Source organism: Prionailurus viverrinus, chromosome D4 (assembly GCF_022837055.1).
Source record: "Prionailurus viverrinus isolate Anna chromosome D4, UM_Priviv_1.0, whole genome shotgun sequence".
In the NCBI taxonomy this organism is placed as follows: domain Eukaryota; kingdom Metazoa; phylum Chordata; class Mammalia; order Carnivora; family Felidae; genus Prionailurus; species Prionailurus viverrinus.
Window position 1 is genome coordinate 90,897,798 of NC_062573.1, and position 23,634 is coordinate 90,921,431.

General features: G+C 47.8%; 2 protein-coding genes across 10 annotated transcripts in view; one reads left to right on the forward strand and one right to left on the reverse strand.

Moving 5' to 3' along the window:
* Window positions 1–38: 38 nt before the first annotated feature.
* On the forward strand, window positions 39–23,191 carry GTF3C4 (general transcription factor IIIC subunit 4). The gene is made up of 5 exons (XM_047831184.1): window positions 39–816; window positions 7,634–9,454; window positions 12,763–12,893; window positions 14,859–14,947; window positions 16,941–23,191. The coding sequence occupies exons 1-5, from the start codon at window positions 460–462 to the stop codon at window positions 17,003–17,005; spliced, it is 2,463 nt and encodes an 820-aa protein (XP_047687140.1). The 5' UTR covers window positions 39–459; the 3' UTR covers window positions 17,006–23,191.
* Window positions 7,381–23,634, reverse strand: part of AK8 (adenylate kinase 8) — a 155,780-nt gene continuing 139,526 nt past the window's right edge. For 2 of the 9 annotated variants that reach the window (XM_047831196.1, XM_047831201.1), the window contains 2 exons: window positions 22,333–23,553; window positions 17,591–22,022 (listed from right to left, as the gene is read on the reverse strand). The gene's annotated coding sequence lies outside the window, so the exon portion shown is untranslated. Of the gene's footprint in view, window positions 9,465–11,964; window positions 12,022–16,724; window positions 22,023–22,332; window positions 23,554–23,634 lie in introns of those variants that run through there. The other 7 variants (XM_047831199.1, XM_047831192.1, XM_047831200.1 and 4 more) reach the window with 7 other exon arrangements.

The following is a 23,634-nucleotide window of genomic DNA, read 5'->3' on the forward strand; positions in this document are numbered from 1 at the left end:
CCACCGAACACTCTGGCGTTCGCGCTTGTGAAGTTCTTTGAGCGTCTCTGAGAGACCGGAGGCCGTGTGCCATCTCGCCAACGTTTCCTTCGTTTGCCGCCGCGCCGCCGCTCCCTCAGCACCTCAGTGGCGCGGGAGGCCTCTGCAGGGGCCTGGGGCCCGGCTGCCCTCGAGGCTCCCTGCCCTTCGGCCACTGCGGCCGAGTCAGGGCGCTTCTCGGTCCGGCCCGCCGAGGAGGCGCGCTTTCCAGACAGGCAGCGCCTTGGCCACCTGGCAGGGCTGGGTCGCCTAGCAACGGCGGGGTCCTTCCTGGCTCGGCGGCGCTCCGGGCCTGAGGGGAGAAAGCCGCTGCGGAGGGCGCTGGGGGCCGGCGGCGGCGGCGGCGGCGCAAGAGGCGGCAACGGGACGGCGGCGCGAGGTTGGCGCGCCCCGGGATCCGGCCTCTGCACTTGAGGGGAGATGAGCTCGGCTGACAAGGCCCGGGTGGGGCTCGCGGCCGACGGGCCTGCGCCGCCCGAGGAGGAGGAGGGCGAGGGGGGCGGCGAGGCGGGCGGGAAGGAGCCGGCTGCAGACGCGGCCCCCGGGCCCAGTGCCGCGTTCCGCTTCCTGGTGACTCGGCGGGAGCCGGCCGTGAAGCTGCAGTACGCGGTGAGCGGCTTAGAGCCGCTGGCCTGGTCCGAGGACCACCGCGTGTCCGTGTCCACGGCCCGCAGCATCGCCGTGCTGGAGCTCATCTGCGACGTGCACAACCCGGGCCAGGACCTGGTTATCCACCGCACCTCGGTGCCCGCTCCTCTCAACAGCTGCCTCCTCAAAGTAAGTCGCCCCCTGGGCCCCAGCCCCGGGGTCTCCTCCTGCCGCGCTCCCGCGGCCGCGTTACGGGTCCCTGGGGAGTCTCGGCCTGCGCCTATTCCGGGGATTCCCCTCGTCGCATCCCGAGTGGCCGGGGTCGCCGTGTTTTTGAAAAACAAACAAAAAACCTCGCGGCCGTTTGCTCCCGGCTTTCCAGATCACCCACCCCCTTCCGACACACACTCTCGTATCCCGGGAGCTCTCCTCCGAGCCAGGTCCTGCCTGCGACCCTGCGTCTGCCCCACTGCTGGCGCTGATTACTCTCTGGTGCTTTCTGAGACTCCACCCCCTTTGACCCAACCCCAGACCTTGCCTCCACAGTTGCTCCTATTGTCTGGAATCGACTCCCCCGAGGCCCTCCGCTCGCTTTGTTTACGGTGACGTGCCCTCCTCTGGTGCCTCTTCAGCTCTGAAGAAAATTTGGTCCTTTTCAGGGTCTCGGCTGTCTCAGCGACTTTATTATATGGATGGTCCTTCTCACCTTGAGCCGCTGAGCACTTTCGTTTTTTTTTTTTTTTTTTTTTTTTTGCAGCTGAACATCTTTGGGATGCAGCATGAAAAGCCTCTGGAAGTAAATGCAGTTCTTAAACTTCAAGGTCTCTGTAGATTTAGTGCTTTCAGCTTCATAGCAACTAAGTTCGCCTTCAGAACCTTCGGGTTCCTAAGTTTTACTGTTTGGAGATCACTGTTTTCCAATTTGTTTTTCCTTTTTTTTTTTAATTCCCTGAATAGGAAATCTTATCGTTCATTAGTGGTTTCAAGTACAAAAACTTGCCCTGTTTCCTTTATAGATCTTTATGCCTAGATGTGATCTATAAAACGTGTATTCCCTCATTCAGCAGATGTTTGAATAGCACCATGTATCGCCCTAGTGCTGTCTAGGTTCTGGAAATAAAGCTGTGTACAAAACAAGGTCCCTGCCTTCATGGAGCTTACGTTCTTTGGCAAGTTGTGAACAGGCACTACTGTAATAACAGAGAGTGATACGCACTGTGTATCTGTGTCTGTGCCCAGAGAATGTGTTTATGTGACTTTCGCATGCAGGGTTTGGAAGCCTTCTCTGCACCACCAATTGAAAACACTTTTAATATTTTATTTATTTTTGAGACAGAGAAACAGAGCATGAGCAGGGGAGGGGCAGAGAGAGAGAGGGAGACACAGAATCCGAAGCAGGCCCCAGGCTCCGAGCCGTCAGCACAGAGCCCGACGCGGGGCTTGAACCCACAAACCGCGAGATCATGACCTGAGCCGCAGTCAGATGCTTAACCGACTGAGCCACCTAGGCGCCCCTGCACCACCAATTTTAAATATGAATCAGTCACTGTGGGTAGGGTGCAGGGAGCCCACACCACTTTTTTTTTTTTTTTTTTTTAGCGTACTTGAAAGTTTTAAGCAAACAACATGTCATCGAGTTAGATCATTGGTAAACTGGGATGACTAAACCCTGTAAGATCTTGGAGAAGATACAAACAAATTGGTTCGAGTGTAAACAAATCAGGTAGACCCTGGTACTCCTGTGAAATTGAGAAACAGGGAGGGAGGCAGAAGAAAGGGGCTTTAAAAGGTACATCCCTACTGTTTCTAAGGATGTTCATGTGCACATGAACTAGAGAAAACCTTAAGTGTGTGTGTCCAGCGTGACACAGATTGAATACTTTAGCAGAGAGAATTTAAAGAGTGGCAGAAATAGGGAGGCACGTACATCAGGGAGTTTTATCTGCTGGTGAGTCTGAAGCAGTCCTGAAAGAACGTAGGATTTGGTTCAAAAGAGGAACATGGGAGAGGGACCTCCAAGCAACAGAATGAGCTGTCCATCTTACACACATAATTAAGTCGTGCACGTACTTAATTGTGTAAGTAATGGTGGGTCGACCGAGCTCTCCTAGGGAGGGAAATTGAGGTGAAGCCCATTAGGGAACTTTGACGGTCTGAAGAAGTTGGCTTCACTCTAAGAAGCCCGAAGGGCTGTAACGGTTTCATAAACATGGACTGACCTGGGATGGTTCAGGAATATGAATCTGGTGGGCCCAGAACCAAGAAAATGATTGTTGGGGTCAGTATAAAATAGAGGTGGAGAGATTGGGCTTTGGTACAAAATAGCAAGATAGGACACTCTCAACAAGGGGGTTGCTAAAACCTGTGTTGTTTAGACTTTTTGGCAGATTAAATTAAATACATCTATGTACGTATGTATATATGGATACACATATATGCACACACACACATACAATCACTTAGTACAGGTCCCGACATGCTGTACTTAAAGTAATAAATGCGGTCATACAGGTATGAAGGAATACAGGTCTGGATTAACGCTGTAGCTGTGGACATGAAGATATCCAGAATATTCTGATAAAAATTAGACTCTCGTTGGTCGCACAACTGTCTAACAAGTAACAGCAAATCTTTAGTGTTCCTCTTGTAATTGATGGGTTGTCCAAAGTTAATTAGTGACGTCTTCTCCTCTTGTACTGTTCTTTGGAATGCACATCACACAAACCATCCGTCAGCAGTCTTATTAGACTACGACCATTTGGTGAGTGAATGCTGAGTTGTCCCTGAAATTCTGAAAGAGGCTTCTGTGGGGGTAAATCCCTGGGGTATGATGGTAGGACTCTAAAGAAGTTGGTATCAGTACTTTGATGGCTCTACCCATTGGCAGTGCCTAAGGATTTAAATTGCTCAGTGCTGGGGCGCCTGGGTGGCTCAGTCGGTTCAGCGGCCGACTTCAGCTCAGGTCATGATCTCACAGTTTGTGAGTTCGAGCCCCGCGTCAGGCTCTGTGCTGACAGCTCAGAGCTTGGAGCCTGCTTTGGATTCTGTGTCTCCCTCTCTCTGACCCTCCCCCAGTCATGCTCTGTCCCTCTGTCTCAAAAATAAACATTAAAAAAAAATTTAAATTGCTCAGTGCTGTCCAGCTTGCCTTTGCTCTGATTCAAAAGGTGGGCCAGTCTGCAGCCTGGATCAGTTTAAGGTATGGCACTGCTACAAGGCTAGATGCTGAGCCACTCCGGACCTTTTGCTCTATGACCCTTTATTTAGATTATGAATTTCTTTCAGGAACATATGCAGTTATATAATAGTTCAAATACTACCTGCTATTTGCAAGTTACTGTCCTGGGCACTGAGGTTGTATGATATAAAGGAAAATGCTAGAAGTGAATGATCTGAAAAAATAAAACTGGGATTTAAGAATAATTTGCGGGCTGCCTGGGTGGATCAGTTGGTTAAGCGTCCGACTCTTGGTTTTCACGATCTTGCAGTTTCATAAGTTTGAGCCTCGTGTCAGGCTCTGTGCTGACAGCGTGGAGCTTGCTTGGGATTCTCTTTCTCTCCCTCTCCCTCCTTCCCCCCTTCCCCCCTCCCTCCCTCTCCCCTTCCCCCACTCTTGCTGTCTCTGTCTCAAACTTTAAAAAAAGAACGATTTGCAATTTTTCTTCTCATTAGACTGCTGAGTCAGTGAATCATCATCTACTTGGATACAATTGCAAATTCTAATGTTTGTATAACTAATTTTATTCTGTATGAATCGTTACGAGTATGGGAAACTATTAACTCCACATTAAGTAACTATTGGCTGTCTTTGGAATCCTGTTCTTGCCTTCAAGAAGCTTCCTGTTGAGTAACTTCAAGTGAATTTCTATTCATTAGGTACTTACAAAGGAATTAGCTATTAGCAGTAATAGTGGCCAGCTGGGAACAGGATGGTATATAATTAAATGATTGGCTGGGTGTGGTCCTCTGGGAGCTGGGCTCCTCTCTGTGGTGTGTGTTCCTTGAGCATCTGGCTGCATGTTTTAATTTGATGGCTGGTTTTGTGAGTTGGAGACTTCCTCGGAGGGGCAGCGTACTCATTCAAACTCATACACACAAAACCGCACGGGCTTTCTCCATTGGTAGAGAACCAAGCTGCTCTCTCTCCTCTCGAGAGTTCTTCCTACAGTGAGTGGGACCAAGAGTTGCTTTGATTTCATCCTCTGCTGCTGTTTACTTTTAGTTCTTTAGTAGCTTTTATTTGTAGCAAATCTACCTATTCTAACAATTATTGCTTAGCTTACAGTATTACAAGGTTTGTGAATGACTTTATATCTTCCCTTCATTTGGTGGACAACTTTATATCTGTTCTGCATTTTGCATCCTTTTATTAGGTCTCATTAACACTTAATCCTGAGAGAGTATTTTTCATCATCATAGCTAACATTTATTGAGCATTTATTAGTAGATGCTTTATGGGCATCTGATTGGCTCAGTCAGTAGAGATTCTTTTGATTGATTCGGAGAGAGGGAGGGAGAGAATCTTACAGAGATTCCATGCCCACAACTGTGAGATCATGAGTCAGGATTAACTGTGCCGCCCGTTGCCCCAGTCAGTAGAGACTCTTGATCACCAAAAAAAAAAAAAAAAAAAAAAAAAGGCGTTTTACATCTTTATTTGTACTTCCTAACTCTATGAGACTCATATTATTGTTCTCTATTTATAAATGAGAAAATTAGGGCCAGAAGTTTTAAGCAATTTGTGCAAGGTCACAAAGCTATGTGATAGCCAGGATTTGAACCCAGGTAGTCTTGGCCTCATAGCACAGATTTTTCAATCGTTATGTTGTGCCTCATTCTGCCATATTTCAAATTTTATTTACCCATACAAAGCTCTGGGCTCTGATTAGCATTATTTTATCAACAGGCTAGCCAGCTACACTTCATTTAATTGGAGTTTCCAGTCTGCATTTCTCCAGCATGTTCATAAATGTATCCAAGAGGCTACCATAAATGCCTTTCTAAATCATGATTCCAGAGTATTCTTTAGGATAATAAAGGAGGACATCACCCAGAAAAAGTTCTGTTGTTTAAAAAAAAATAAAACAATGGGGCGCCCGGGTGGCTCAGTCGGTTAAGCGTCTGACTTCAGCTCTGGTCATGATCTCATGGTTCGTGGGTTCCAGCCCCGCATCGGGCTCTGTGCTGACAGCTCGGAGCCTGGAGCCTGCTACAGATTCTGTGTCTCCCTCTCTGGCCCTTCCCCTCTCGAGCTCTGTCTGTCTGTCTCTTTCTCTCTCTCTCTCTCTCTCTCTCTGTCTCAAAAATAAATAAACATTAAAAAAAAATTTTTAAAACAAAACAAAAACTCTAGGTAAGGCTCTCAGTAGCTCCTTGGCCAAGGCATCTAACGTGCTCCTGAGACTCTTCAGAGTGAGATGCTGTGTAGCAAACAGCGTTCCCAGGACTTGGCCACACAGCCGTACTTCAAGGGACAGTTTAGGGGGTGGTGTTGTTCATAACACACTTTAGGAAAAGTTAGTCGTCTAATTCATTTGGTGGACAACGTGATATCTACCTTTCTATGCTTATTTATTGTGTCATGTAGCAGTTTCGACAGAAAATAAGATTAGATTTTTCTGGTTATCCAGTGCTGGTTTCAAATGATTTCTTCTGTCTACACAAACCTTTTATTTGTTAGTAATTGAAGAATTTTATTCCCTAGCGGACTGAATGGTCTGCGATTTTTGTTACCCATTTACTGTTTAGGGGATACTTTAAAACTGTTAATTGCACTCTGGTTTTCTGACACGTTCCCAGTTCAAACTTTACCGAGGACTAGTTAGTGGTTTGGAGTGCAACATCTTCCAAGTTTTTCCTGTGTCCTGGAGTGTAATTCCTCTGGGTTTGGGGACTTAAACTCATTTAAAGTGACTTTTATTAGGTCTATATATGTCTTAGGCTTGAATTCCTTTGTAATCATCTAATAACTACCCTTTCCAATTTGAAGATCAGCCTCGAGGTAAAAGGAGATTGTCACTAAATCTGAAAGATTCTTCTTTCTTTCTCTGGATCCATTTCCCTGAAGACAGTGGGGTCAAGTCCTTTCCTCTTCCTGCCTCACATATCCATAGAAAGCACAGTTCAGTTGACTCCTGCTTTGTTTTGTTCTAGCCTTCCTGGCTCTGAACCACTCTCTTTTGGTCACTTATCTCTTCCTTTGTCTTTAATGTCCCTTTAAAATCTCTGTTAAGAGCTTGTAGTCAAACAGCTAAGCACTAAATAGCACCACTGATATATGTCACAAACTCGGAGAAGGGAGTGATGGGTGAAAGCCAGAATGATCTCAGAAGGCTTCAGAGAGAGAATTAGATCTGGTGGGACGGATGGGATTTAGATAGGAAAACAGCATTCCAGACAAGGGGCCAAGGGAGGCAGAGGACGGAATATTCAAGGAATGGCAAGTAGTCTAACCAGAGTGGACATTATTCTATAGAAACAGCGGATGTAGCAGTTGGAGTTGGCTTTCGGCATAGTTTCTGGATGAAATTTTGGATAGAACCTAAAGCTGGTGTTTGTATCACAAAAAAATTGTAAAAACCCAAATATCCGATTGTATCAAAGATGTATATGGGTATGTGTTTTCATGAGTATGTAACGTGTTTATGGTTTTGTGAGTAGTTCAGCTGCGTGCTCTAAATGCTTTAAAGATCAAGTACGTTGCTGTTATGGCCATTATTTATGGCAGTTCTAAAAAGAATGTGGGAGCCAGGCTATGAATCATGGCAACATTTATTCTGACTCTTAAAACAAAAATCTTTATTTCTTGAGTAAGTACTCCCTTTCGGACACACACTTGATCTTTTAAACGTATGTCTTTCAAAATTAAGAGAATTGATACAAAATTCTGTATATGCGAACGTGACCTAGTCGACACTGATGAATCACTCGGTACCCTAAGTAGTGTAGATATATTCCTCTTAGAGTGAAATATTTATCTGATGGTTTTTGTATCTCTCATTTTCAGGTTGGCTCTAAAGCAGAAGTTGCTGAGTGTAAGGAGAAGTTTGCCACCTCGAAAGACCCCACAGTCAGTCAGACTTTCATGTTGGATAGGGTGTTCAACCCTGAGGGGAAAGCTTTGCCACCGATGAGGGGATTCAAATACACCAGCTGGTCCCCCATGGGTTGCGATGCAAATGGTAGGTGCCTCTTGGCGGCGCTGACCATGGACAATCGCCTGACCATCCAGGCTAACCTCAACAGACTCCAGTGGGTCCAGCTGGTCGATCTGACAGAGATTTACGGAGAACGTCTTTACGAGACCAGTTACAGACTCTCTAAGAATGAGGCTCCGGAAGGGAGTCTCGGGGACTTCGCGGAGTTTCAGAGGAGACACAGCATGCAGACTCCGGTCAGGATGGAGTGGTCGGGCATCTGCACCACTCAGCAGGTCAAGCATAACAACGAGTGCCGGGACGTAGGCAGCGTGCTCCTGGCGGTCCTCTTTGAGAACGGCGACATCGCCGTGTGGCAGTTTCAGTTGCCCTTTGTAGGGAAGGAGTCCATCTCTTCGTGCAACACGATCGAGTCCGGAATCAGCTCTCCCAGTGTTTTGTTTTGGTGGGAATATGAGCACAATAATCGGAAAATGAGCGGCCTTATCGTGGGGAGTGCTTTTGGACCTGTGAAAATCCTGCCCGTCAATCTCAAAGCAGTTAAAGGCTATTTCACTCTAAGGCAGCCTGTTGTCTTGTGGAAGGAGATGGACCAGTTGCCGGTGCACAGCATTAAATGTGTCCCGCTCTATCACCCTTACCAGAAGTGCAGTTGTAGCTTGGTGGTGGCAGCAAGAGGATCCTATGTGTTCTGGTGTCTTCTTCTGATCTCCAAAGCAGGCCTCAACGTTCACAACTCCCACGTCACAGGCCTTCACTCGCTGCCGATCGTCTCCATGACTGCGGACAAGCAGAACGGGACGGTGTATACTTGTTCCAGTGACGGGAAGGTGAGGCAGCTGATTCCCATTTTCACAGATGTGGCGTTAAAGTTTGAACACCAGCTAATTAAACTCTCGGATGTGTTTGGCTCCGTGAGGACGCACGGGATAGCGGTGAGCCCCTGCGGCGCGTACCTGGCCGTCATTACGACCGAGGGCATGGTCAACGGCCTCCACCCCGTTAACAAAAATTACCAGGTCCAGTTCGTTACTCTCAAAACCTTTGAAGAGGCAGCTGCTCAGCTCCTGGAGTCTTCCGTTCAGAATCTCTTCAAGCAGGTTGATTTAATAGATCTGGTTCGCTGGAAGATTTTAAAAGATAAACACATCCCGCAGTTTTTACAAGAAGCTTTGGAGAAAAAGATCGAAAGCAGTGGGGCCACGTATTTTTGGCGTTTCAAACTGTTCCTCTTGAGGATTTTGTATCAGTCGATGCAGAAAACCCCTTCAGAAGCATTATGGAAACCGTCCCACGAGGACTCCAAAATCTTACTCGTTGACTCCCCTGGGATGGGCAATGCCGAGGAGGAACAAGAGGAAGGCACTTCCAGACAGGCCAGTAGGCAGGGCCTTCAGGAGAGGAGCAGAGAGGGCGATCCCGAGGACCCCATCGACGACTCGCTGACCCCATCTGGAGACGCCGGGGGCCGGGAGCCGATGGAAGAGAAGCTCCTGGAGATCCAAGGGAAGATCGAAGGCGTGGAAATGCACTTGACCAGGGAGCACATGAAGCGGGTCTTAGGAGAAGTGTACCTGCACACCTGGATCACAGAGAACACGAGCATCCCCACCAGGGGCCTCTGCAACTTTCTGATGTCTGACGAGGAGTACGATGACCGCACGGCACGGGTAGGTGTTTCTAGCGGAAGCACGAGAACGGTAAGAGGTCTGCTTTGTGCATGAGGGAGAAGTGGTCTAAACCAATTCCTAACCCAACTTTGACTTCGATATTTTGTAAGGAGTTGATTGGCGTGAGGTGCAGGAGAATAAATAGGAAACGTGGATTAATGCAGAGGACATTTGCAAATCATACAAAAAAACATTTCGATGCTTCCTCCCACCGCGGCCTGATGGAGAAGCAAGGTTTGCGGGCTGAGATCCCCCGGCTGTGGATGAGCCGGAGGAGGCTTCGTTTAGCGAGTCGTATGTGGCTGGGCAGTGACAGCAGGGCAAATGTGACACCCTGCTTGCTTCCCTCCCTGTTTGCAGAAGGTTCTGGGGTTGGGAGACGGGGCGGCGGTGGCCGCACAGGGACTGCGCACATTTGGGAAGACTTGACGAGGCCTTTTGATGTAGTCAAGAAGGGCATGTCAAGTAAGCAGATTATTACTCATAATGTTTACTTTTACAAAAACTGGGCTTAATCTTTATTTTGGTTTAGAAGCATCTTAGAGCCTTATCCGAAACGTATTCCACAGAATTCAAGTTCCCTGATAGAACGATAGGGTTACATTCTGTCCTCCTCTTAGAGGCTCCCAGTGTACCTTATCCTTTTGATGGTTCTGGGAATTCCTGCAGAGAAGAAACCCTTTGACTTTGTGGACTTCATTGTTACCCTGACATCAGGGAACCTTTCTCTGTGAAGTAATAGCTCCTAAAATCCTGAAAAACTTTTGTTTCAAGGAATATACTTTATAGTAACGTATTCAGAACTACAAAAGCCCGTGCTCCTTTTTACTCTTAAGACTGACACTTCTTCTCACTGCCCAGAGTCTTAAAATTGAAGGCAATAGGGGCACCCGGGTGGCTCAGTCGGTTAAGCACCTGACTCTTGATGTCAGCTCAGGTCATGATCTCACGGTTAGTGAGTTCACACCCCGCATCAGCACGGAGCCTGCCTGGGATCTTCTCTCTCCCTCTGCGCCCCTTGCGTGGACGGTTTCTCTCGAAATAAATAAATAAGCTTAAATAAAATAAAATCGAAGGTAGTAAATTCAGGTATCTTCATGCCTAATGTTAAGCCACTCACAAACTCCTTGCTGCATTTTCTTGTTGGAAAGTGTGCATAGCCACCCCGAAATTATTACGCCTAGGATATCTGCGGTAAAATCTCAAGAGTAGTTACAATGTACTGTTCATGTAACTGATTTTTCATCTCCGAAAGTCCGCTCTTAAAAAGTATTCCACTGTGCTCCCAATCGCGAATTGCGAGGAAGTTTTCTGGACCTAGCAGGAGTGTTACAAGAGTCGGTGAAAGATTAACAAAACATTTTAGGAAGTACGTGGTGCAAGTTGGTGGTCGTAGTTTAGGTAATTGTCCAGGTGGGCAATGAGCACAGGAAGCCACTGGCATAGTCACGTGTTTCCAACAGAGCCAGGGGAAAGGAGGGAAGATGGCACCTCTGTTATCGGTAAAACTGAGTTTTGATTAGAAACGCTGCATTTCAGGGCACCCGGGGGGCTCAGTCGGTTGAGCGTCCGACTTCCATCCACTCAAGTCACCATCTCATGGCTCATAAGTTCGAGCCCCACATCCGGCTCTGTGCTGACAGCTCAGAGCCTGGAGCCTGCTTTGGATTCCGTGTCTCCCTCTCTCTCTGCCCCTCCCCTGCTCCAGCTCTGTTTCTCTCTCTCTCAAGAGTAAATAAGCATTAAAAAAAAATAAACACTACATTTCATGTCTTTAAAAAAATCCCACTATATACATGAAACGAACCTTTTCAAACCTAGCGCGTTGATCTAGTAATTACAAATTGTTTCTGAGATTCTCAGCCTGATATGTTGGTGTAGTTAAGACTATCACTGCCACCCGCCACCCCCAGCATTTTTAGGCATTTTTCCCCCTAATTGTTCTTGCCTGTAACCTACTAATAATACAGCTACATTGTGCATGTGTTTTGATACAGATTACATACATCAATGTGCTTTATGCATAAAAAGGGTAAGAATTCTTGTCCTCCCAAGAATAAGTATTTGCCCCTTGGAAGGAACAGTATCTCCCCCATTGGGAATGTAGGAGTTACACTAATACAGTTGGGCTTGCACAATCAAGGCTAGTGAGAACAAACGTGGAAGCACTTCTTCCTTGTGTAAAACTGGAGTGCGTCTCTCCTGAAGGAGTCCGGAGTAGGTTTTGTCATACCGCTGTCCGCGTGTTTGACCTGTCCGGAAAAGAAGGGAGGGGTGGTTGTCACTGCATGAGGGACCAAAAATTAGAATTCTTAAGGCTAAAAAACCTAGAAAGCCAAAAGGTAATGGGCTTTAGATTTGTAAATTACGTACTGAGTAGGCCAGACACCCTTTGGAGCTGTTAAGATACCCTTCAGAACTTCAGTGAGCTAATTTTAGTGAGTGGCTGAAGGTGAGTTCTTCCGCCAGAACTTAAGCGTAAATGGATTAAAAAGCTTGAAGGACCTTACCTCCTAGTAAGACGAGGAAGTTCTAGAGGAAGTTCTAAAGGCTCGTTGTATCCATGCCTGCAAAAGATGTAGCCAGTGAAGGTTTTTTTCAACAAAGTAATGAAGTAGATACCTTTTTTTAGACTTTGATTTTTCCTGTGCTGTGATCCTAATGAAGCAGAGAAAAGCCGAAATAGGGACCAGCTCTAGAGCCTGTGCTGTCAACCTCTCCACGGGGGGCCCACCGCCCCTCCGCAGGGGGGCCCAGTGGGTCACAGATGGCAGGCTGCTAGATCAGATTGGTCATGGGTCTTGGGGCTATCCAAAAGGGAAATGATTATTTTTTAATCCTGCTTATACTTTGTAAGCCTCTCTTAAAGAACGGACGTTTGTACAATCTTACAAAGTTAGCATTGCACAGAATACTTCACCCGTAGACTTTATGCTTTCCCTTCTTAAGTCATTATAAAGAATAGCTAAATACTTTGTCTTCTAACAGAACTCTGAATTCCTGGTTTCAGAAGCTGCTAAAACAAGGCAAGTGGTAAGATTTTGATTTTCAGAACAGTTTTTTCTTTAGTGGCTAGCATTCACCCTGTTACCAGAGGGTCCCTCAATGAATTTAGTTTACTCAGCTAGTCAGCACGTGGAGAAGGTCTGGCTTTGTCACGTTCAGACACCATGAGCGGCCTGCGTGGAAACGCCCATCTCCCATCCATACGGCATATGTTTTCCTTCCTCCACTGGGTCAGTAGGCTTTTTCTTTGACAAGTCTTACACTCACCCCACTAAACGTTGCCGACTGCTTTGTCTCATTAGGTGCTGATTGGACACATCTCAAAGAAGATGAACAAACAGACCTTCCCTGAGCACTGTAGTTTGTGTAAAGAGATCTTGCCCTTCACAGATCGCAAACAGGCAGTCTGCTCCAATGGCCACATCTGGCTCCGGTAAGCCATTGTAAGCCAGCCCCTGCTTTGTGCACCTCTTCCAGGTTTGTGCCGCACTGAGCGCGGTAAAGTGTGTCTAAAACATGTCGCCCCTGCCACTCGGTTGGAGAAAAGCCACTACCAAAAAGCCAGGCATAGACTTTTTTCATCGGTCTTACTAAGGCCAGACGCTCTCTAAAGACCATGTTTTTACCGCCTGACATACAGAGGGCTTTCTTTATTTTGGCGATACGGTTTTCCTTTGAAGGAGCATTAAGATTGTAAAGTATTACAAAAGTAGTATCTGTTGAAGTTAGTGGAATGTAAAAGAGGTCGTGCACTCGTTTGGGTCCGACTTTATACTGAAAGGTGGAAGTCTTCCTGCTCTCACTGGAAGAGGGCATCTTGGTGTGCTCAAATCCGACAGACCCATGAGCCGCGTTCGACACCGGGCGTCACTCCCCGGCTTGCTCCTTGAAGCGCCCGCGTCTCCCGGCTTCCTGGACGCCATCCTCCCTGGTTTCCTTCCGGCCTCTGACGCTTCGTTCTTGTTGTCTTTGCTGATTCTGCTTCGTCCCCTGGAGATCCATCCTGGACCTGCTTCTCCTTTGTCAGCACTTCCCTGGCGGTCACACACCACCTGTCCGCGGGTGACTTAAACGGAGAGCTTTAGCCTGAATCTCTCCCCCGAAAGCCAGACTTTCGTGTCCGACCACCTGTACAGTGTCTGTGTTTGGACGTTTAACAGGCGTTTCCAGTTTGCATCCAGCCTGTTCTCACCGCCTCCGCCTCCCCAGTCCTGGTGAAGACACCATCCTCCCTTGCCGGGGTGACGTAGTTATCTCCCAGCAGGTGTCCCCGCCTCCTCCCATGCCCTCCGGTCTGTCGTCAGTGTGGCCATGATTGTGATCCTACTAAGACTTCATCCGTTCATGTCACCCCTCTCTCCGCTCAGAACTCTCCAGAGGCTGCCCATTTGGGATGAGTAAACACCAAAACCCTTTTAGTGACCAAGACTGCACAGCCTGGCCCCCATCCCCTCTCTGACCTCCTCTCCTGTGCTTCTCCGCCTCGCTTGCTTCACTCCAGCCCACTGGCCTCAGTGCTCCTCAGGTACACAAGGCACCCCTCCTCCTCCGGGATGTCTGCACTGCCATTCTCGCTGCCTGGCAATGCTCTTCTGACCAGTGTCCGCGTGGCTTCCTCAGGCGTTCCTTTCTCGGTTAGGCCTCTTTCCTGGCCACGCTACCTGGAACCGTAACCCCTGCTGGCGTCCCCTGCCTCCTGGTTTTCCTGTCGCTCTTCCTTGCCTTGCTGTCCTCCCTAGCAGTCACCGCCTCTTCATAGATGTTTACTGTTTGTTTCTCCCTCTCCCCTGGGATACAAAGCTCCATGAGGACGGGGAATTTTGTGTCCACAGCTGTTCCTAGAACAATGCCTGGTCCTTGGTAGGTACCCATTCCGCCTGCCCTTTGTAGCCTGGTCCTGATGGGTGTTTAGCGAGTGGTCACAGGACAGGGCCGAACCTGGGGACGTCTCTTCATGTCCCGTCTGTCTGCACCATTGACTTTGTCTTCTGTACCTTTCAGGTTTTCCCCATTGTACTGTCACATCCTTAAACACAGTGCTTAGATCTAATCTTCAAAATCACATACAAGAATAATTTGCCATATGATACCTGATCGTCTTTTTTAACATGTCAGAAATTCAAAATATGGACAGGTATGGACAGAGTAAACGCTTTCCCAGTGACGCAAATGGCCAACAAGAAGTGGCAGCGACTGGACTGGAAGCTTTGTATGTCTTGGCTCAGCAACCTGCCCCTGAGCGGGGACCCTCACTAAGGGTGGGGCAGCGCAGGTGTGCAGAGGGCCACCCTGTTGCCATGCGCGTGAGCGCCGTTTCCGTGCTTCGCTTGGTTAGCGGATGGTTTTACGGGAACTGTGTGGCGAGTTGCTCCTGACGATCCAGTCTGTGTTCTCTCAGGTGCTTCTTAACCTACCAGTCCTGCCAGAGTCTGATCTACAGAAGGTGTTTGCTCCACGACAGCATCGCCCGCCACCCAGCTCCAGAAGGTGAGTGCTTGCCCGGCCTTGGGAGGGTGGCACTGGCTCAGCTCGGGTCAGGCTCCGCCCTGCAGGATCTTAGGCCACTAGGGACCGTCAGCAGGCTCATTCTGCTCTTTGCAGTCTTATCATGAAACCACAACTAATGGAAAAATGAGAACTGGAATATGTCATGTGGAAGGATATAGTTACTGCACGTTGGCATGTGAGCAGGGCTGCAGTTTGCTGTTCCGTTACTGCAAACGAATCATTCATTCAGAAAAATGTCAGAGCTTGTGTTAGATGGCACGTGTCGATTATATTTGGATGGAGATTCTACAAATGATGAGGTATACGAAGACAGCAGTGCTAAGCCAGAATATTCGGTGTGTGCTTGGACTCATCCTTCTAAAAGCCATGACGGGATTTTCCTGGTTAGCCTGTATTCTCTTTCCTGATGGGCCCGGTGACAAAGCCCACATTTCTGAGATGATGAGTTGGAAGTAAGATCATAGAGGCGGGCAAGGAATCAGTGACTTAAATAGTCACACGAACGTCAGATTCATGACCCAAAGCTCATTCACATCACATCGCACTCTAACCAAAAAGGCTAACTAGACATAAGCGTATATAATTATCTACATGTTTGGGGGAAATTTGTGGTCTCGATGAACTAAAACAAAACATTCTCCACAAAACTATGCCCTTTTTCTTGATTTTTACTCCAAACTGGCTAACGTCTCATTCTGAGAAGTTGGTGTGCTGGCAGCTTGTGTTCTTTTTAAGTTGTTACTATGGAACAACTGTGGAAAATGTAGCCACATACAAAAGTAGAGAGTATAATAAATCCTCATGTAGCCATCATTCAGAAATTGTCAGCTCATGCCTTTTTTTTTTTTTTTTTTGATGTTTATTTATTTTGAGACAGAGAAAGTGTGAGCGAGGGAGGTGCAGAGAGGGAGGATCCCAAGCAAGGCTCCACACTGTCAGCACAGAGCCCGATGCAGGGCTCGATCTCACAGACCGGGAGATCGTGACCTGAACCCAAATCAAGAGTGGGACGCTTAACCGACTGAGCCCCCCAGGCACCCCAGCTCGTGGCTTTTTGTTCTTTCATCTGTAGTCCCCCATTCGCTTTCCTCCTCTTACTGCGTTATTTTGAAACAAATTAGAGGGAACTTTAAGCACTCACTGCAGTTGAGAATTGGTATGTTTACACAGGAAATCAGGAAAAGATTGAGAGAAATCAAAGAAACGAATCCACCTGCCAAATTGACCTTGAGTTGAGCTACATACAGCTTTAGGAAGAATGAGAATCTATGGGTCTGGAGAGCAGTCGTACAATAAAGCACTTACAGATTAGGGGAGTTTTTAAAGGGGGAGACGGTGTTGAGCCAGTGTGGTCATGCTTTTTTCCAAGTAATACATTTAAAAAAAATACCATTACTGTAATTTTATAAAAGGATATCTTAGGGGCATCTGGGTGGCTCAGTCATTTAAGTGTCCGACTTCAGCTCAGGTCATGATCTTGAGGTTTATGAGTTCAAGCCCCGCATCGGTCTCTGTGCTGACTGATAGCTCGGAGCCTGGAACCTGCTTCAGATTCTGTGTCTCCCTCTCTCTCTGCCCCTCCCTTGCTTGTGTGCTCTTTCTCTCTCTCTCCCTTTCTCTCTCTCTCTCTCTAAGATAAATAAACATTAAAAAAAATTTTAGCATTAACAGTGTACTAAGGCTATGTTCCCAGAACAAAGTACAGTCCCCGTCCTTGAACTGAATAAGTTCAGCTGTATGAATCATTATTCATTACCCTTCTCTTCCTGTTCCATCATAGAGGGATGAAAATTTCATCGCACACTTAGCTTTGGGAAGCACAGATCTAGTCCAGCTGGTCTAGGATGTTGGCGCGAGGTGCTCTGAGGACGCAGAGCCAGGACCAGGCCTCTTGTGCGTTCACGCTGTCCGGCCAGGCCTCAGCCCACCCGCTCCGAAGCCGACACTCAATGCCACTTGTCTTCCTTTGCAGATCCTGACTGGATTAAGAGGTTACTGCAAAGCCCTTGCCCTTTCTGCGATTCTCCCGTCTTCTGAACGTCAGCGGTGGGAAGATGGGAAGGGCACATACTCTGTTACAGAAAATGCCCTCTGGCCTGAAGACGTAGGACGCGCTGGCTGATCCCCGCCTTCGGGTGGCGAGGCTCTCTCCAGGAGTGTAGACAGGGCCCTGGGAACTCATTTCTGAAGCACGGTCTCTGTCTCCGGGGACTAAGGGATTTCTTTGAAACAACTGAATGCAGAGATTTTAAGTCATTCTGAGATGAACATTAGCCCCCCGCCTCCTCACCCAGTGAGGAACACTTATTTTTCAAGTGTTTTGACTGAAGCGGTTTGAACCACAAGAATGCCCTATCATCTCTGGGAACAGAACGATCTCTTCTAGAGAGTTGGGGTAAGGGCCTCGCTGGACCAAGTTGGGCTTAACGCTTGCCTTGGTGCCGAGCCGCTGCTCCAGAGAGCTTAAGCGCGCGGTGCATGGTACGCGGTATTCCGGCACACGTTAAAAGTGTTGGAAACAGCACAGGGTCCTGATGCTTTGTTCCGAACAAACAGCCACAGATCTGTATCCCGAGGATTCCTGTTTCTCATGCATATGGAAACCATTCTCATAGAACTGGATTTTTAAGAGGTTGAAGCCAAGACTAAAGTTGGCTTTAATGTGTCAAAAGATCAGGTGATTCTCCTAAGTTAATAATTGTGACTTATTTTTAGTGAGCTCCCACGTTAGCAGGTTTCCTGTCCTTTGTCCTTAATGTGTAAAGGACATCTGGTATTCCCGTTCACCCGTGACACCTCCCTGCTTCAGACTGACTGTCACAGCCTACGTGAGATTTTTGTACGTAGAAGAAAAAGAATATTTTCTCCTTAAGACTTGGAGTGTTTTTAATGTTGACATGTCCAGACATTTCATTTATATCCAGTATGAGAACGTGCAGTCCATCTAAAGACTTCCAGGAAACTTCCAGAAAGCAGTGGGCAGCCCAGACGTGCTCTGGTGCCACAGGTGTGTGCGGCTCAGTAGACGGGAGCCTGGGACTTCCTCCTCAGTATAAAGGTCCTTGGTATTTGTAATACTGGTATTTTCCTCTGGGCTGTTAAGAGGAGCTGTTAGACATCAATTGGCCTTAAAGTCCAAAACTAAAGATGGACATTCAGGAATGACAGTGTTGCCAGATTACAAAGTAAGTGTCCTAGGGATTGGTGCTATTCAACAGGACTGCGATGCCCACAGCTCGAGATGGTGCGTATTTCTGGGAAGTTGGATAGGAAATACAAAATGTGAAATTGCCACTTCTGTCCCATGCTGTCTGGCCTTCATTCTGACATTTATTGCTGCCTTTCTTGTGATCGCTCAGAGAAAGACATCTTGGCCCCGCTTCAGAAACGCTTGCTGTTTGGACGAGATGCCCCCGGACGCCCCCCACGCCACTGCATTCTTGCCCCTCCGCTCGCGTGTCGAGAGCCAGGAGCCCTTCAGAGGCGCTTCCGGTCTGCTTTGAAATGTCTTTGGTTTCCTGTTCTAATCTTGCTTTGTCTCCTGAGTTCAAATCTGTATTTTCTGGAGTCTTCTGATCCTTCTCCTCTTGGTGACTTCAAGAATAGTGTTGATCCAGATGCCAGCGTCTGGCACGTTAAGTTGGTTTTCAGGAAAGAATCGGGCGGCATTAAGGTCATGGGTGGGTGACGCAGCTCAGAAGGCGGTGTGGCCGTGGTCGTTTGTGCCTGTAGCTGTTGGACATGACAGCAAATAGGAGGGTTTGAGAAATTGAGACCGCGTCAAGGAATTATTGCAGTTTTCATAATCATGGGATGCTTAGTCTCGCATATTTTTGGTTCCAACCAGGGTCAGTGTTCAATTTGTTCCGGTTGGGGACTTCTGTGCTGCTGCCATTTAAAACTTACATTAAGTTTTCATTTAAAACAGTTGTACATTTGGGGGGAATTTAACTCTTGGGAGCTAACCAGAAGGGTCTCCCAAATTATTTTGTATGTCCGTGTAGGAATAAACATGGCAACTGTTGGGCTAGAACCTGGCTTGTCTCTGCGCGGGACTAGGCCTGGGGGCATTCTTCAGATTCTGAAACCCACCCGACCCCCGCTCGGCCCGCGTTTCTGCGTGGAGCCGGGCGGTCTCCCCCTCTTCCAGCCCCACCCCCTCAGCCACGGAGGCTGGCGTGAGCTCGTGGCAGCATCACAAACGCGGTCCGCTTCCGACTTCACAAAGAGTCAGAGCACCTGATGACAGAGCGCCGGTCAGTGGGACCTTGGGAACGCAGGGGTGACCCCTGGAATCTTCCGGCTCATTGTCTCTGGCGGCTTAAACTTGTCATGCCCTCCGTGCTTCCTCACATCTGCCTGATCTGGTTAGTGGATTTTGAGTTTCTCTCGGCTGTCACTGTAGCAACCGTTTCAGAAGCGGTAGAAGCCACGGTGTCGCGCTGCTTGGGAGCACGGGGGCGAAGACTGTGTGCAATTAGGCCTTTTCAGCTACACCATGTTGCATTCGGGAGTCTGATAGCCACACCTGGATCGCGCTCTTTCCGCCCGGGGTTAATTTGTCCCCATTACTCTAGATAAGAAATTGATAGCTTGTTATGCTCGGGATTCATTCTGAAATCCTCACGTGTCCACCACCCAGACTTCAAGCAGCCTCGACCTACTATTATATCTGCCAGAACTACCAATTATTTTTCAGTGTCAGGACTTATTAGAACCACTGGCGAAGCGTGTGGTTGAGCGTGACATTTTTCTGCCTCTCTCTAAGAAGTTTTTGGGAATGTTAATGTTGAAACGTGCGGGTTGGACCTGTTAGCGAGTGTCGCGGGTTAATCAGGTGAACGGAATGTTAAAAGGTAGTAATGGAATATTAAAATATATTCTGTTGTAACTAGAACGCTATCAGCTAAGAAGCAGAAGTTGGTGGTTATTGGTGCTTGTCACGGGGAGTTTTAAGGAACACCTGCTCCGCTTGCAACAGTCAAACCGCTTCCGAGTTTAGTGACTTTACCGCAGGAATTAACGCCACCGGTCCAGGTCCAGAGCCTTCTTGCTCCTGATTCCTGTCTCTTGCCTGTCCTTCCTCTTGATTTCCCTTCCTCTGGTTTTCTCAGCTTTAGGACACGTCCAGAGCTAGCAGATTTCATGCTTGGAAGAACGACAGATCAGTGATAAAATCTGTGCAAATTAAATCACACGGTAGGTCTCCCTTCCCAGGAGAGACGGCATCACACAGTGACTTCTTTCTAAGGGTAACAGTGTTAGTTGTTAGCTTGGTAAACTGTATCTGGTTTTCTTCGAAACTCTTGGTTATTTCCGTGGCAGAGTGCTCAGCAGCTCCTGGCTGGGCTTTGGGGTAGAGTCTGCTAAATGTTAGCTCCTTACTCTACCCACCCCCCTCCCCAAGCCAGCATTGTCCTGACAAGCAGAACTTCTGGTGACGCCAAGCCGGACGGGTTGTATGAGAAGTCAGCCGGCCTAAGTTTTTCTAAGGGAAAGGTATATTCTGCCCTTTTTTGTTTTTTTGTTTCTTTTTTAAAGAGATTGGGCGGTGAAAACAGCCAATAGGCAGAGAAATGAATGAATGTCTTAATGTTAGCCCCCCGTGGACCCTTGAGGGCGTCCCCGTGGCTCCCGTGATCAATCACGAACACACCTTTCTGCTCACACGCTCCCTTTCTGTGTGTCCGTGGAGTTGCACAGTTCGGTGAGGCTCCAGTGTGTCTCAAGAATCTGACCTCGTCCCTCAAGGTTGTCGGTTTTACGGGTGCCTCTAAAAGATCTAACTGCGGTGACTTGTTTTCATGTTAGTCGTTAGTGGAAGCATGCACAGCTTCAAGCGGAGTAGGTGTGTGTCTCAGGTCTGATAGTTATTAAACTTCAAACTGCTCTTTCTTGAGGCTAAGAAAGGTTTGCGGAGTTATGATCTTCACGCTTGCCAAGATGATACCTGCTATTTAAAGTGATCCCAGGGGCGCCTGGGTGGCTCAGTCGGTTTAGTGTCCAGCCCTCTGATTTCTGCTCAGGCCATGATCTGATGGTTCATAGGATTGAGCCCCACATCGGGCCCTGTACCGACAGTGCGGAGCCTGCTTGGGATTCTGTCTCCTGCTCTTTCCCTTCCCCGCTCTCTGTCTCTTCCTCTCTCTCTCTCTCTCTCTCAAAATAAAAAACGTTAAAAGAAACTTTTTAAGTGATTACAGAGCATGTGAAATCTGACTGTCCTTAAGTGGGATTAAGTCAAATTTGCAAAATACAGAGTTGTTCCTAATGGTCTGAAATACCATAGCGTCACTGTCCTGATGAAACAGCGGGGTTTTTCAGAAGACCGGGCACTCGTTTCCCAGGTGCTGCTGTAGATCAGTATCAAGCCTTCTAGCCAGGCTGAGGCTGGTAGGCAGGCTGCGGCCTCCCTCTGCCAATGTACTCTGTGTTAGAGCAGGGCTGCTTCTGAAAACTTGCTGTGTTTCAGCCAATCAATTTAAGGGGGGAATGGCTGTTAAAAAAAATATCCTATAAAGAAGCTATTCCTTTTAGAATGGGACTGCTTCTCCCCCAGTGTCTTTATCTGATTAGGTGACTCAGGTTTTCTTACCTTGCTTTTTTTTTTTTTGACTTATAATTATACTCGGGGTGGGCGGGTCTTAATATACAGCCTGAGGTCCCAGTCGGTGAATGAGTTCATTCAGGGCAGGATTGTTCAGATGGCCCACACGGCGGTGCCATTCGTTCCAGGCTGGGCGGGAGCTGAAAAGGAGGCAAGATGATGCCCGCCTCCCGACGCGGTGCAGGCGGAGCCCGTCCAGGTGAGCTGCCGTAACCGGGCCGGGGAGGTTCATTTAAAGTTCGGCACTCTAAATCTTGTTTGTTTCCATGGTAAAAATCTGCTTCCCTCGCCATCACGACATCCCGTTACTCTCGCAGAAAGATCCCGTAAGGTGGTCGGGCCGGACCCCGGAAGAGGTGGCAAAATGGCTACGAGACGCTTTCGTGCTTTATCGGTTTTACGTTTGGCGACCAGACTGCTGGGGTGTCGCGCGCTTTGGTCTGGGTGCTAATGCAAAATTAAAAGCAAAGATGGGTTATTATGGCTTCTTCAGGACTTTGACTCAGATTTGTACTTTACGAAAGGGACATGAATATCAAACCTGTTCATACAGAAACAAGACCGCATAGAAAAATTAGTGTGTTGTGTATAGTGATACATAGTTTATGTTTACCCAATGCCTGTGCTAATCTTCGTGCTCAGCTTTGAATTATATGTATGTTCACATAGGACTTTTTTTTTTTTTTTTTTTTTTTAAATGAAAAGAACAGGCATCTAAAATCTTAAGGTTAGAGAGAGAGAGTTTCTCGGTGCTTACCATCTGGTTGGGTGGTGTGGTTTCGACTTTTGGCATTTAAAGGAAACTTTAAGAACAGGAACACCTCTGGCCTGGAATACCCCGCATCCAGAAAAATTGGTTGCTTCTCTGCACTGTATATATGTACATAGTGTTCATGATTAGATTGTAAGCTCCTCAAGGGCAGGGACTGTCTGCTTCATCTTGGTAGTTCCTGCGGCACCTAATGTCAAGTGCCTTGCACGGAGTAGGTGCTCCTGATGCGTAGAATGAGTCACTTCCTGCCACCTTCAAGACGGAGCATGGTTCCCTTTTTCCAGCGCGTTCAAAACTGCGAAGACTGCTGACCCGAAGAGGGCCAGAGTCCCGCCTGGGTTCGAACTGGGCTTCCTGGGTTGAACCAGGCCACGCCACATCATCAGCACTCGTTCGCCGCCTTTTCCTGAAGCTCATATCCCAGTGTCCTGAGCCTTTATTTAATACTAGGGCAAAGGTTGCTGGGACAAGTTTGAAGTGGAGAAGAGTGGAGAAAAAACAAAGAGGAGGTTGTGGAGGGTGTGTTGTCGGCGTACAGCCCTGCGGGGCAGTCTTTCTTTAGTCACTGCTCAAGAAGGAAAACCTAACAGGTACTCGTTTCCTTTACCGGTCAGCTGGTTGGCCGGCTTTCCAGTTAATGAGAGATGGGTGGTTTTTAGCTTTTTCCCACTTTGGACGCCCCTCAGTTGCTCGTGTGCTTCTAGTAAAGTTGCTGTGAATATCCGGTGCTGTACATAACGGCAGTTTTGTAAATGTGGAACGACCTCGAACGTGTGGTGTTTTGTATGCAGAGCCGCAGTATTATCTTGGCCACTTTTTTATTCAAAATAAATAAATAACAGAATTGTTTGTATATTGTGTGCATACTTTGTCAGGTTCACATGGTTTGTAGCAAAGTCTAGAAACCTCCTCAGGCCCAGCACCATCACCAGCAGCGGTAAGTAATGCCCAGGCACGAGTAGAGGAGGAGGAAAGAGCCGTGGGTGTTAAAGAAACGCCAGTAGCAAGTACGGCAGAATCCATTCAGTGTGCCTTTGGTTTATTCCAGAAAAAGGTACGAGGAACGTAAGAGGAAGTAATCAGAGCTTCGGTGTGGCGTGGGACACCGTATGTCCTCGGCAACGTCAGCTACGTAGGACCTGGTGAGTTTGTAAACGAAGTTCTGATTGCAGGATTTCAGCAGCGACAAACTCGTAACTCGGAGCCCTGCCGAGAGCAAAGCGAGAGACGGAACAGGATGAGAAAACGAATGACCCTCCTCAAAGTAATAGTAAAACTGCTGAAAAT

Excerpts from the sequence above, each read along its gene's own strand:
- GTF3C4 (XM_047831184.1), top strand. The coding sequence starts at position 460 with ATGAGCTCGGCTGACAAGGCCCGGGTGGGGCTCGCGGCCGACGGGCCT. Across the intron at positions 817-7,633 it reads TCAACAGCTGCCTCCTCAAA|GTTGGCTCTAAAGCAGAAGT; the intron begins GTAAGTCGCCCC and ends TCTCATTTTCAG. Across the intron at positions 14,948-16,940 it reads CCGCCACCCAGCTCCAGAAG|ATCCTGACTGGATTAAGAGG; the intron begins GTGAGTGCTTGC and ends CTTCCTTTGCAG.